This window comes from Somniosus microcephalus, chromosome 17 (genome assembly GCF_052327205.1).
Source record: "Somniosus microcephalus isolate GS21.2 chromosome 17, FLI_Smic_1.0, whole genome shotgun sequence".
NCBI classification, from domain to species: Eukaryota; Metazoa; Chordata; class Chondrichthyes; order Squaliformes; family Somniosidae; genus Somniosus; species Somniosus microcephalus.
This window is the reverse complement of record NC_141003.1, coordinates 84,840,942-84,854,947: the sequence shown is the minus strand read 5'-3', so window position 1 is coordinate 84,854,947 and position 14,006 is coordinate 84,840,942. Positions and strand designations below refer to the sequence as shown.

The 14,006-nt window shown below is 42.2% G+C and overlaps 1 protein-coding gene across 1 annotated transcript in view; it reads right to left on the bottom strand.

Annotated features, from left to right (window-relative positions):
• cdc123 (cell division cycle 123 homolog (S. cerevisiae)) overlaps positions 1 to 14,006 on the bottom strand; it is a 40,981-nt gene that overhangs the window by 16,671 nt on the left and 10,304 nt on the right. Inside the window, exons 2-6 of the mRNA XM_086010782.1 lie at positions 11,975 to 12,046; positions 10,374 to 10,434; positions 10,201 to 10,233; positions 9,378 to 9,473; positions 1,918 to 2,024 (exon numbers count right to left, since the gene is read on the bottom strand). Of these exons, the coding sequence (XP_085866908.1) occupies positions 1,918 to 2,024; positions 9,378 to 9,473; positions 10,201 to 10,233; positions 10,374 to 10,434; positions 11,975 to 12,046 (369 nt within the window). The remainder of the gene's footprint in view (positions 1 to 1,917; positions 2,025 to 9,377; positions 9,474 to 10,200; positions 10,234 to 10,373; positions 10,435 to 11,974; positions 12,047 to 14,006) is intronic.

Here is a 14,006-nt window from a genome sequence, read left to right as displayed (position 1 = left end):
TAACGAGCAAATGCCGCATGGCTACGGCTGTCTTTCCTGAGAGAAGGTCATCATCTACAGTTAATTTGTTGAAAAAACAGCATCTCCTGTAATGTCATTTGTTTTGTTTGAACTGTTCCACGAATATGAATGATGCAAAAAAAAAAACGAGTTTTTCTGTGTCAGTTGTGGCTCAGTGGGCAGCACTCTCGCCTCCGAGTCAGAAGGTTGTGGGTTCAAGTCCCACTCCAGAGACTGAAGCACAAAAATCTAGGCTGACACTCCCAGTGCAGTGCTGAGGGAGTGCCGCACTGTCAGAGGTGCCGTCTTTCGGATGAGACGTTAAACCGGGGCCCTGTCTGCTCTCTCAGGTGGACGTAAATGATCCCGTGGCCACTATTTCGAAGAGGAGCAGGGGAGTTCTCCCCGGTGTCCTGGGGCCAATATTTAGCCCTCAATCCACATCACTAAAAAACAGATTATCTGGGCCATTATAACATTGCTGTTTGTGGGAGCTTGCTGTGCGCAAATTGGCTGCCGTGTTTCCTACATTACAACAGTGACTACACTTCAAAAAAATGTACTTCATTGGCTGTAAAGCGCTTTGGGACATCCGGTGGTCGTGAAAGGCGCTATAGAAATGCAAGTCTGTCTTGTATTTCTTTTTGCTAGTTCAAAAATAGCAATGAATTCAGGGGGGATGTTTTTTGGCAGAGGGCCAGAGTTCTTTTGTCCTCCAAATCAGTATCATGGCCCAAATATCAATGGAGACCAAAATAGTGAAACAAAACAAGTAATTTAAAAGCAGTTACAACTTTCCCAACTACCTGGAAAGTATTGTGGAAGGATGAACAAGGAGGGCAACACAACTTGGAACACTGCTGTAACAAACATTTTTACTAATAAAAATCAGGAAAAAAAATTGCATTATTCCTCCACACCTACTCCTAAAAAGACTGCATTAAATACTCCAATTAAATTGAAAAACCGGTTTACAATGTACAAATTACATGAGGTGGCGCAAGACCCAAGACCCACTTGAGGTGGTGTTTGTTTGTGCCCCGGGATTCAGTAATGCCCCTGTGATTGATACGAGTATTGCTGCTGGAGGCAAAGCCTGCCATGTTTTCTCACCTCTGATGGACTAAGGCAGCTCAGCCCATCCACACGGGTCAGTGACGAATTGGGCAGGGCTGTGACGCTCCTGCATGCCAATAGCCGATTAACACGTACTGTTCAAGCTCGCACGTAAACAACCACCTCTCTCTCCTCCTTTAAGACGCTCCTTAAAACCTAGCTCTTTGACCAAGCTTTTGGTCATCTGCCCCCAACAGCTCCTTACATGGCTCAGTACCAAATTTTGTTTTTGATAACTACTCCTGTGAAGCGTCTTGGGGGCGTTTTACTACGTTAAAGGCGCTACATAAATGTAATGTGTTTTTTATTGCTTGGGCAAGGTACAGGAAACTTCACGATATCCGGCACCGACGGGACCGGCGTGATGCCGATCTATGAAAACTTCCGGACAGACTAGCGCTAATGTTGAAGGATACGGAGGTTTTCATCTCCGTATCTGACAACAAACACTGTTGCTTAGCAACAGCTTGCAAACAGTCGGCCCGTACCTTGGAAGCGTCTCTGTAGCTTAGCAACAGCTTCAGAGAGGCTTTCCAGAGACTGACTGTTTAAAAAAATGCTAGGAGAAGAAAAAAAAACTAACAAAACGGCTGCTGATTTCTGCCGTTAGATCGAGGTTTCCGGACATACAACCTCCGGATAAACCAAAGTTTCCTGTATCAGAATGCAAGAAGTGAATCCTTTCCGGAGCAGAGACAAGGGGGGAAAAAAACTGGCTAGGAAAAAAAAAACCCGAATTCGACTGCTACAATAAAACTAAAAACTTCTGAAGGTATAAATATTAAAGATTCCAGTACATACGGCTGAGTCAAGTCATGAGTAACAAAGTCAGAACTTTTCAAGAGCAGGAAGATGTCACTCAGATTATTGCACTTGAGCGAGCTGTTCATAGCAATCCATTGAGCATCCTAAGGTGGGGAAAAGAGACAACAGAAAGGTGTAAAACACAGATTGGATATGGGCCATGTGCTCATTCTAAGGATGACGGACATTATCCGGCACTTTCCTCTATAAAATACAAAGTTAAATTAGGCAAGAACTTTGAATGCTTTTCATTTAAGCAAAATACAACACATTTCGTGCTAGAATGAGAATTTTTATGACAACCATTAACAAAAAATACCCAGACCTAGACAAACAGGCTCATCAATAGAACCTCCCACTCACCCTGGATACTTCAGATACAGGAGCTGTGAGAGTTGTGCATTGGGCAGAAGAAATGTGTTAAAAGTCTAATAATAGAGAATAAATTTGAGAATATATAATGTTAGAATTTTGTGGTCAATAGCCAGAATATCTAACGTAAGAATTAGGAGCAGGAGTCGATCATTTGGCCCATCGAGCCTGCTCCATCATTCAATAAGATCATGGCTGATCTTCTACCTCATCTCCACTTTCCTGCACTATCCCCATATCCCTTGATTCCCTTAATATTCAAACATCTATCGATCTCTGTTTTGAATATACTCAATGACTGAGCCTCCACAGCCCTCTGGGGTAGAGAATTCCAAAGATTCACCACCCTCTGAGTGAAAACATTTCTCCTCATCTCAGTCCTAAATGGCCGACCCCTTATTCTGAGACTGTGACCCCTGGTTCTAGACTCCCCAGCCAGGGGGAAACATCCTCCCTGCATCTACCCTGTCAAGCCCTGGAAGAATTTTGTATGTTTGAATGAGATCACCTCTCATTCTTCTAAACTCTAGAGAATATAGACCTAGTCTACTCAATCTCTCCTCATAGGACAATCCCCCATCCCAGGAACCAGTCTGGTGAACCTTTGTTGCACTCCCTCTATGACAAGTATATCCTTCCTTAGGTAAGGAGACCAAAACTGTACACAATACTCCAGGTGTGGTCTCACCAGGGCCCTATATAATTGCAGTAAGACATCTTTACTCTTATACTCAAATCCTCTTGTAATAAAGGCCAACATAGCATTTGCTTTCCTAATTGCTTGCTGTACCTGCATGTTAACTTTCAGTGATTCGTGTACAAGGACACCCAGGTCCCTCTGAACACCAACATTTCCCAATTTCTCACCATTTAAAAAAACTCTGCTTTTCTATTTTTCCTACCAAAGTGGATAACTTCACATTTCTCCACATTATATTCCATTTGCCATGTTCTTGCCCACTCACTTAGCCTGTCTGTATCCCCTTGAAGCCTCCTTGCATCCTCCTCACAACTTACATTCCCACCCAGCTTTGTATCATCAGCAAACTTGGATATATTACATTTGGTCCCCTCATCCAAATCATTGATACAGATTGTGAATAGCTGAGGCCCAAGCACTGATCCTTGTGGTACCCTCTAGTTACAGCCTGCCAACCCGAAAATGACCAGTTTATTCCTACTCTCTGTTTTCTGTCCGTTAACCAATCCTCAATCTATGCTAGTATATTACCCCCAATCCCATGAGCCCTAATTTTGTTTAATAACCTCTTGTGTGGCACCTTATCGAATGCCTTCTGAAAATCCAAATGCACCACATTCCCCCTTATCTATTCTGCTAGTTACAACCTCAAAAAACTGTAAAAGATTTGTCAAACACGATAAACCCTCTCCATTTTATATAGGATGGAAAAGATTGCCTGCATAAATTCTCCAGCTGGGACAAATCTTCGCTGGCATTTTATATAAAACAAATCATCAGGAACAGAGGAGGCTGAGGGGAGATTTAATTGAGGTGTATAAAATTATGAGGGGCCTAGATAGAGTGGATAGGAAGGACCCATTTCCCTTAGCAGAAGGATCAATAACCAGGGGGCATAGAGACTAGGAAGGGCCTAGGTTTGAGTCCTGGTCAGTGCCGCATTATCTCATCTCTGTTATGATGGCATAACATAGGAACAGGAGGAGGCCATTCAGCCCCTCGAGCCTGTTCCACTATTCAATTAGATTGCGGCTGATCTGCATATCAACTTCTTCCACTTGCCTTGGCTCCATATCCTTTTATACCCTTGTCTAGCAAAAACCTATCGATCTCAGATTTAAAATTAGTAATTGAGCTAGCATCTACTGCTTTTTGGGACACCACAACTGCATTAGCCACTGTTCACACATCCGACTGCTATCTGGTGGGCTTGGACACAGCTGAGTACAACAGCGCGTTCCGCTCGGATTGTGACCTCCTCCTCGCAGTCCAATAACTTGTCAACACTCAACCCAGAAAAATGACCATTTGGGCAAAGCATGGGACGGGGGCAGTGGCACAATAGCTGCCTGTGGATTCATCCTTCAGTGTATCTTCACAGAAGTGAAAGTGGGGGGCAAAAATCTACCAACTGCAGAAATAGTCTAAAAAGAATTCTGTTAAATTTCATTCATGCAAGATCATTTCAACTCTTGTTAAACAGATATGCCACCTAATGATAGAAATTGAGTACTACAGCTTAGTGATTTATTGGCCCAGAAATTCGGGTCTCCACGGGTGAGTACGCACGGGGTACTCACCCATAAGCCCAATGGAAGTGCCGGTTTTGTGCATGCATGGGAAACCGGCACTTCCGTTCCCCTGAAAGAAGGGGTTGACAGGTGGAACGCGTGCACCGGAGAGGCAGCGCGTGCGCATCGAACTTACGTTTTTTTTGCAGGTTTCTCCGGGAAGGTAAGTCTCCAGAAGTTACACATGTAAAAAGCAGTCGCAAGGCCTGCTTTCAACAAGGTAAGTGGTGAATTAATTAAAATGAAAACATTTTTTCCACAGGTTTATTATTTCTATAAATACTTTAAAGGTACGTTTTTTTTTTTAGCCCTGTTAGAAAATGTAATTAATATTTTCAAAAATTTAAATTATTGTTTAAAATAGTTATTTTATATAATTTATAGTTATTTTAAAAATGTGATTAAAAAAAAAAATTATTTGAAGTTTTAGTGATTTTTGGGGCTTATAGTATTTATAGTTTTGACAGCTCTTCCTGTCAAACTTATGAATGAAGCATTCCCTGCTACCATTGGCTCTCCATGGCCCACGTGATCCCAGGGGACGCATCGAACTAACTGCGCCCCCGGGATACGCAAGCACTGCGCGCCGGCAGTTGGAGGAGGCCCAGGATCGGAATCCCACGCGGGCCCACAGCTCAACGGCCGGCGCACTAGGTAAGTGCAGGTCGGAGGCTTGCACCCGCGGGAAGCCTCTGACCCGAATTTCTGGGCCGTTATTTCACATGCCTCAAGTTTCAATCATTTTTTTCCCCTTTAAAGTTTGCCCACACTGTAGATAAGGAAAGTAACATTTTCCGAGCCATTGACAACAATGGGAGGGTGAAGAGACCAAATGGAAACAAAAAGGCTTTGTAGGAGGTTTTTGAAAGCACGGAAGGTAGCAAGACAACGTGGTTTTGGGAGAGAATTCCAGAAGCAGGGCTTAGTACAGCAATGGATTAGCCAGTAGACACGGTCAACTGGTTCGGAAAAGTTTTATTTAGGCACAGATTATCCCAAAGTAAATCTATTTTCATTGAACCCACGCCAATTGTTCCTCTTGTGAAACAGATGTCTCGACCATAGGAGGTGCATGTCAGGCAGAACAGGGACAAATGGATTCACTCTCACACACTCTTGATGTCGGCTGGCAACTGAATGGCAAAAATCATACGATGGACACAGATAAAGACTTAAAAGGCTTGCATTTATATAGCTCCTTTCACGACCACCGGACGTCTCAAAGCGCTTTACAGCCAATGAAGTATTTTTGAGGTGGAATCACTGTTGCAATGTGGGAAACGCGGCAGCCAATTTGCGCACAGCAAGCTCCCACAAACAGCAATGTGATAATGACCAGATAATCTGTTTTTGTTATGTTGATTGAGGGATATATATTGGCCAGGACACTGGGGATAACTCCCCTGCTCTTCTTCGAAATAGTGCCACGGGATCTTTTATGTTCACTTGAGAGAGCAGACGGGCCTCATTCGAAAGACGCCACCTCCATCAGTGCAGCACTCCCTCAGCACTGCCCTGTCAGCCTAGATTTGTGTTCAAGTCCCTGGAGTGGGACTTGAACCCACAACCTTCTGACTCTATGTACTATGTCTTCTGACTCTAGATGCACTAGAGAGGGTACAGAGGAGATTTACGAGGATGTTGCCAGGACTGGAGAATTTTAGCTATGAGGAAAGAGTGGGTAGGCTGTTTTCTTTGGAACAAAGCAGGCCGAGGGGAGGCTTAATTGAGGTGTATAAAATTAGAAGGGGCCTAGATAGAGTGGATAGGAAGGACCTATTTCCCTTAGCAGAGGGGTCAATAACCAGGGGGCATAGATTTAAAGTAATTGGTAGAAGGATTAGAGGGGAGTTGAGGAGAACTGTCTTCACCCAGAGGGTGGTGGGGGTCTGGAACTCACTGCCTGAAAGGGTGGTAGAGGCAGAAACCCTCATCACATTTAAAAAGTACTTGGATATGCACTTGAAGTGCCGTAACCTACAGGGCTACGGACCAAGAGCTGGGAAGTGGGATTAGGCTGGAGAGCTCTTTTTCGGCCGGCACAGACACGATGGGCCGAATGGCCTCCTGTGCCATAAATTTCTATGATATTGACTGTCCCTACAAATGACAAACTGTGTCCCAGCTCACATCCGCTATTTTGGGTCTAGATTTCCCTGCGGCCATCGAACCATGCTATCGGGAGCAGTCATTTCAATCATCAAGGCTCTTGATTATCTGGACTTCCATTAATAAGCCCCTTTTGTCTTACTACATCTCTTCCCACGTTCAAAAGCCTCCTCAAAACTCATCTCTTCGACCGAACCTTCAGTTGCCTCCCGACTGTCCTACTCGGCATCCATTACGCATCCTTTGTGAAGTGCCTTAGGATGTTTTACTCCACTGAAAAGGTGTGATACAAGTGCCAGTGATTAAGATGATCAAATCTGAAATTTCATGTTATCTTCAGCAATTTGCATGAAAATAATTGAAGAGCTCTTAAAATAGAAATATAAAAAAAGGCCTTAAATACATTTCTCTTTTTTTTCCCCTCGTATTTACTCTAATACTAATATAAAAGGCAAAATACCGCGGACGCTGGAAATCTGAAATATAAATAGAAAATGCTGGAAATATTCAGGTCAGGCAGCATCTGTGGAGATGCTCTATCATTTCCTTGTACCTTTCCCTGTACTCTTGAATATTTTTCTTCCGGTGTTTAATCCAATTCCTTCTTAAACGTTGTGACTCATTAGCCATTTGCGGCAAAGCATTCCAATATTCTAGTTATCCTTTGAGTGAAAAACATCTTCTAACCTCCTACGCTCAACCAGTGGTTCAGTGGGTAGCACTCTCACCTCGGAGTCAGAAAGTTGTGGGTCCGAATTCCAATCTAGAGACTTGGGCTCAAAAATTTAGGCCAACACTCCAGTGCAGTACTGAGGGAGTGCTGCACTGTCGGAGGTGCCATCTTTTGGATGAGAAGTTAAACCGAGGCCCCGTCTGCTCTCTCGGGTGGACGTAAAATATTCCGCGGCCACTATTTTAAAGAAGAGCAGGGGGAGTTCTCCCTGGTGTCCTGGGGCCAATATTAATCCCTCAACCAACATCACTAAAGCAGATTATCTGGTCATGATCACAATGCTGTTTGTGGGATCTTGCTGTGCGCAAATTGGCTGCCGTGGTTCCTGCATTACAACAGTGACTCCACTTCAAAAAGTACTTCATTGGCTGTGAAGCGGATTGGGACGTCCGGTGGTCGTGAAAGGCGCTATAGAAATGCAAGTCTTTCTTTTTCTTTCAGCATCACCCCACAGAAATGCAGTTGAAATCACAAACCCAGCAGAGGTGAAATGAAACAGGTTTTCACTCTTTTGAGGTGCCACACGAAAGTGCTCCAATCTGTTCTAACATTTTCTCCCATATTTCTCATTTTGTTTTCAACCACATCACGTCTTCCCCAACCAAAACTATCTGATCCGTCTCCAGGCTTGTCCCATTGTTGTTCTATATCTGACCTTTGGACGGATGGTGTCAATTCACTCTTTCAATTTTCACTCCTTCCATTCAGTCCATCCCCAGACGAGATTGAAACTCATCATTTGTGGTTACAAGGAACACACACATCCCGTTACTTTGTGACGCAGCATGACACTCGGACAAGCTGCGCCACCCATCACTACCGACTACTCTTAGTTCTGATCAGAGCCACACAAGGTCAGCCATTCCAATACAATGCCAACAATGCGACAGCAATAAATCTGGAATAACAAAAGCCAGCACCAGTAATGGTGACCATGAAACTAACGGATTGTCGTAAAAACCCATCTGGTTCGCTAATGTCCTTTAGAGAAGGAAATCTACTGCCTGTACCCGATCTGGCCTATATGTGACTCCAGATCCGCAGCAATGTGGTTGACTCTGATACTGCCCTCTGAAATGGCCTAGCAAGCCACTCAGTTGTATCAAAGGGCAATTATGGATGGGCAAGAAATGCTGGCATTGCCAGCGACGTCCACATCCCATGAATGAATAAATAACCAACACCAAATCCCCTGGCTCGGGTTTATTTTCTCAAATTCCAAATGGTTGCCTTAGACCTGACTCAGCCTAAGAAAGTAAGGAGCCTTACCCTTTAGGCAACTTGACTAACACGTCGAAAAAGATTGGTGAAGCCATGCAAGACTTATTTGATTCCTGCTTTTTGGCATTGACAGATGTGACCAGAGTATGGTGACAGAATGATAGCCAATTAGAATTAGTCTGCATCTGTAAGAAACTCAAGATCATTTCATGAAAAACATTGCAAAGCCGATACAGAGTTTGCTTTATTCTTTAATCGCTCCACCATTGGTGACCGTGCCTTCAGCTACCAAGGCCCTAAGCTCCAGAATTCCCTCCCTAAATCTCTCCGCCTCTCTACCTCTCTCTCCTCCTTTAAGACGCTCCTTAAAACCTACCTCTTTGGTCATCTGTCCTAATTTCTCCTTATCTGGCTCGGTGTCAACTTTCTTGTCTTGGAACACTCCTGTGAAGCGCCTTGGGACGTTTTACTACATTAAAGACGCTATATAAATACAAGTTGTTGTTGCTAAATAATCTATCACAATGTACAGATTTTGTTTTAAAAAGATCAACAATAGACCAACACTGCCCGACACAGTCACATCCCACCTTAACAGTAACCAGAGATTCAATCCAGAGACACATTTGCTTTTCACTCGTCAAAGTTTTCCTCACAGCTGATTGAAGTTGAACGGCATAAAACTAACTTTGAGAGAGGCTGGCAGCAAAAACTTCCAAAACAAGCGGCATTTCTGGCCCAGGTTTCTTACCCTCGGAGAGCTCCAATTAAGCTTTGGAAAGACGCTGCCTCCCAGTGAGTTTATAGCTTCCTGTACTTTTGCTGCAAAGTCTGGGAATTCTGGAGCCTACATATTAAAAAAAAAATGCACAAAGATTAAATTCAAGCATTAACAAAACAAAAATACTTTTGAGGCGAGAACCCATGATTTTTCCACTTCAGTAAAGCTTTTAATTTTAAAATTGTTCATTTTCAAAGTGCAGTATAATAGTTTACTTAATTCTACAAGCTTGATTAATACAATATCCTTAATTTTATATTTAAGACATTCATATTTAGTTTTATGTAAATTTGGCAGACTAAAACATAGAAAATTATAATTAATTAAAAATTATATAAAGCAGACTTTACTAAAAATTAAGTACAGCAATAAAAGCTACAATCCCACTGCCTTTCACATAATTAACCTTCTCTGCCATGTCCTAAAATAAAAGCTTACTGATAAATCGATAACCAGAGGGCACCGATTTAAGGTGATTGGCAAAAGGACCAGAGGCGACATGAGGTAAAACCATTTTACGCAGCGAGTGGTTAGGATCTGGAAAGCACCGCGTTGCCTTCTAAAGGGAATTGGAAAAATACTCGAAGGAGAAAAAAATTGCAGGGATATGGGGAAAGAGCGGGGGAGTGGGGCTGACTGGATTGCTCTTCGAAAGAGCCGGCACAGGCTCGATGGGCCGAATGGCCTCCTTCTGTGCTGTACTATTCTATAAATTCTAAATGATATTCAGCCAAGATACCAGTCATATTAAACACAAATATCACAGCTACATATATGCAAATACACCTCTTACCGTTAATGTTGTCACATTCTCATCATCCGACCACTACAGGAAAGAAACACAAAAGGTTACCGAGCAAACATTCTTATAATAAACCGTCAGAGCATTTAGCATAAATCTACAGCATTAATACAGAAACAATTGCAGTTTAATTAAGACAATAAAGAACAAAACACAATACCGACCTGTACATCCTGTTCTTCATCACTGGCATCATCTGCATGTGAACAGCTTGGGACTTCATTTCTGAAACAATTGAAAACAATCTCTTAGGAAACAAAAATCGGGAATGTGGGCTCAAGGAGTCCCCACTGGATCTTTCCTCCCAAGGTGGTCAGCAAGCACTATACTTTCCAGAATTGTTGAGAAGTTTGCCGAATGCATCAAAATGGCTTTTAAGTGAATCAATCCAGGAATTCAATTTTAATAAACCAAGTTACTTTCCCATAAACCTTAACCTTTCATTATTTGTAGGGGAGTGAAATGGAATTCAGCAGCACATTCTGAACTACAGTAATTATATTAGTAGCAAATGACACCACCATCAACACCAGCTATACAATGACCAATCAGAATACTTCTTCCTTCATCTGTGCATTTTACAAAACAAGAAATTAATTATATTCCTTACAGACTGTAAACACCCAATCTATTGGAAGTAAAGGTGAGAATTAAAGCATAATTAACTTAAAATAAAATTAGCACTCAAAAATAATTGAGTCAAATTCTTTAAGCCTGCAAAGTTGGTAAACATACTGCTCTTCACAAGTGATCAGCAGAATGTAGAACTGGATGCGCTACCTTCATCGTGTCTGCCTAGTATGTTCGGAGCTGCTGTAGAAGAGATATTATTTAAACTAAACACACCGCAATTCCCTGTATTAAAAAAAGTGTTTTACATAGGATGTACAGCACAGAAACAGGCCATTCGGCCCGACCAGTCTATGCCGGCATTTATGCTCCACTCGAGCCTCCTCCAGTCTTTCCTCATCTAAATCTATCAGCATAACCCTCTATTCCCTTCTCCCTCATGCGCTTGTCTAGCCTCCCCTTAAATGCATCGATACTATTCGCCTCAACCGCTCCCTGTGGTAGCGAGTTCCACATTCTCACCACTCTCTGGGTAAAGAAGTTTCTTCTGAATTCCCTATTGGATTTCTTGGTGACTATCTTATATTGATGGTCTCTAGTTTTGCTCCTCCCCACAAGTGGAAACTCTCTCTGTATCCACTCTATCAAAACCTTTCATAATTTTGAAGTCCTCTATTAGGTCACCCCTCAGCCTTCTCTTTTCAAGAGAACAGAGACCCAGCCTGTTCATCCTTTCCTGATTAGGTATATCCTCGCATTTCAATTTCAGTTTGGAAAATGAAATTCCTCCCGTTAACAGTTTGAGTGAAAAACTGGCTAGAATCTCTCATTTTGTGCTCACGTTGACTTCGTCCTGTTTTTAAATGGAAAAACGTCACTCCCTTGGTTAAGCTTGAAAAAAGATGCGCATATTTTTAAATGATTACAGTTCGGTTCCTCTTTGAATTACTGAGCTTTGTTCAAGTTTTCTACAGGATAACGGTTATATACCAATTAATTAACAAGTACGTTATGTTCCACCGGAAAAATGTAATCTAGCTTTTGAATTTAGATGGTTTAGTGGTATCAAGTAATTTTTGGAATAATACTAACCAAGGCGATCATGAATACCACATCTTGGAATATGTCTTTTCTACTGTACTGCAGCACCCACTACACAGAGAAAAATTTAATAGAAACAGAGACTAATTCTTACCGTCCAGAAACCACCAGCGTCCCATCATCCAGCAAATAATCGATTACATTTTGTGGCAGTGGAAGAATAATGCTGTAAAACAAGAAACGTGCGTAAACAACTTAAAGGTCACATGTACGTCCAGCTCATTCAGTGAAGGAAAACCATAGCTTCAGATTCTTAATAAGCTTACCCTACTTCGAAGCAGGTTCACTTTATTTTCAAGGAAACTATATTTGGACTGTAACAAGAACAAAATGGGAGTTTAACTGCACAGCTCTCGCTTCTCCCTTTGCCTGTACTGCTCTGCCCGGCGAGTTTACAAAAAGGACATTGTCGGAATACTGGTTTGCAATCTGGTTCTACTTCAAGCGAAGTGATTTGAGCACTCCATTAAATCCACATGCCTCAACAGCCTGATTAAATACCAATCGGTGCTCATTTTGCATGACCACTTTAAAAAGAAAAATCAACCCAGCCTTAAAATAATGCTTCAGTCATGAATGGGAAACATTCCCAACTCTGCACTGGGCAATTATGGGATGTGCTGAGCTTGTTTTCTTTGTATGTGTCCAGCCGCTATTGTACACAGAATTTCTACAGGAGTGGTGATCCGGGCGGCACACATTATACTGGGTTAGAAAACATCTAGCACATTAATAAATTGCCAATACAGCATAATATTTAACAAATACTTTATGTAATATGGCACATGGGGAATTTTGTCAGAGGGTCTAGCCACAGTGCATGAATGAGTTCGTAAGCAGGAAAATGTTGCCGCCCATACCAGGGAAATAAATGGTTTAGCAATCTGAATCAGCATAAAATTCAGGACCTGGTTGAAGAGTACATTAATGCCTTTTTAAAATTTGTATTTTTGCATGAGTGTTTGTGCTCATGAACGGTAGGGATCTCGCTGTTGGTACATGAGGGGGAGAGAGAGATACCCTAAGCCTAGCAACAGTCGAGAGAGAAAGAATTACAGATCACCCTAGCAACCATCTGCGTTCAAGATTGAAGTAAGGCCTTGGGGTGTTTATAGTAGAGCCATAATAGAATGTTTAGGTTATAACTGTTATGGTCACAACAAGGGCACTGCAACTTATGTGAAAGGTTGTTGGTGTACGTATGTTGGAGAGAAATGTAAACTTGTGTGTGTAAGAATCGGCTGAAGGACACTGCATTGACCAGAGACTACCATACAAGGCAATGCCAGTTTCATAAGGAGAAAAACAGAGCATTAAAGCAGTTTTTGTGTTAAATTTCAGAAGCAAGAAATGTACAAGGATGACCGTCTGCCTACATTCAAATCTGCTTACAAAACTCCACTTGTAAACTGAGTTATACTCTGAACAAATTCTTTTTTATGTTAAAGTAGAAAAAATAAAGTGATTATAACCGTAAGACTGAATTTGTTACGACTCAAGTGAACAACGGAAGTGTGATTAAAACTCTTCTGGGCGCAGCATTACTTTCCCTTTTTGCCTTTTAAGTTTGCAGTGAGCATTTCCAGCCCAAGTATATTACAGATCAGGCTAAGTTGCTGCTACTCTGTCCCAACATGTTCAGCTTCAGGTCCAAAACAGTTCCAACTGGACCAATATGAATTTTCTAGTTCCCACATCAGCTCAGAGCGCCAATTTGTGCCCATTGATGCAGTGAATCCATACTGTGTAGAAATGGGTTACGGTTGCTCAGTGACTTTCATCCCATTAGTCCGAGCTTGATTTAAACCCAGGTCCCACAGGTAAAAAATCTATTCCATTGTCAAATCCAGGGAACCATTCAAATTGGCATAAAATATTCACAGAAAATGCGGGAAATACTCAGCAGGTCAGGCAGCATCTGTGCAGAGAGAAACAGAGTTCACGTTTCAGGTCAATGACCTTACGTCAGAACTGGAAAAAGTTCGAGATGTAACAGGTTTTTAAGCAAGGGCAGGGAAAGGGGGAGGGGAGGAAAGAACAAAAGGGAAGGTCTGTGATAGGGTGAAGGCCGGAGAGATTAAATGACAACAGGGGTGATGGCACAAAAGGAGATGGTAATGGGACAA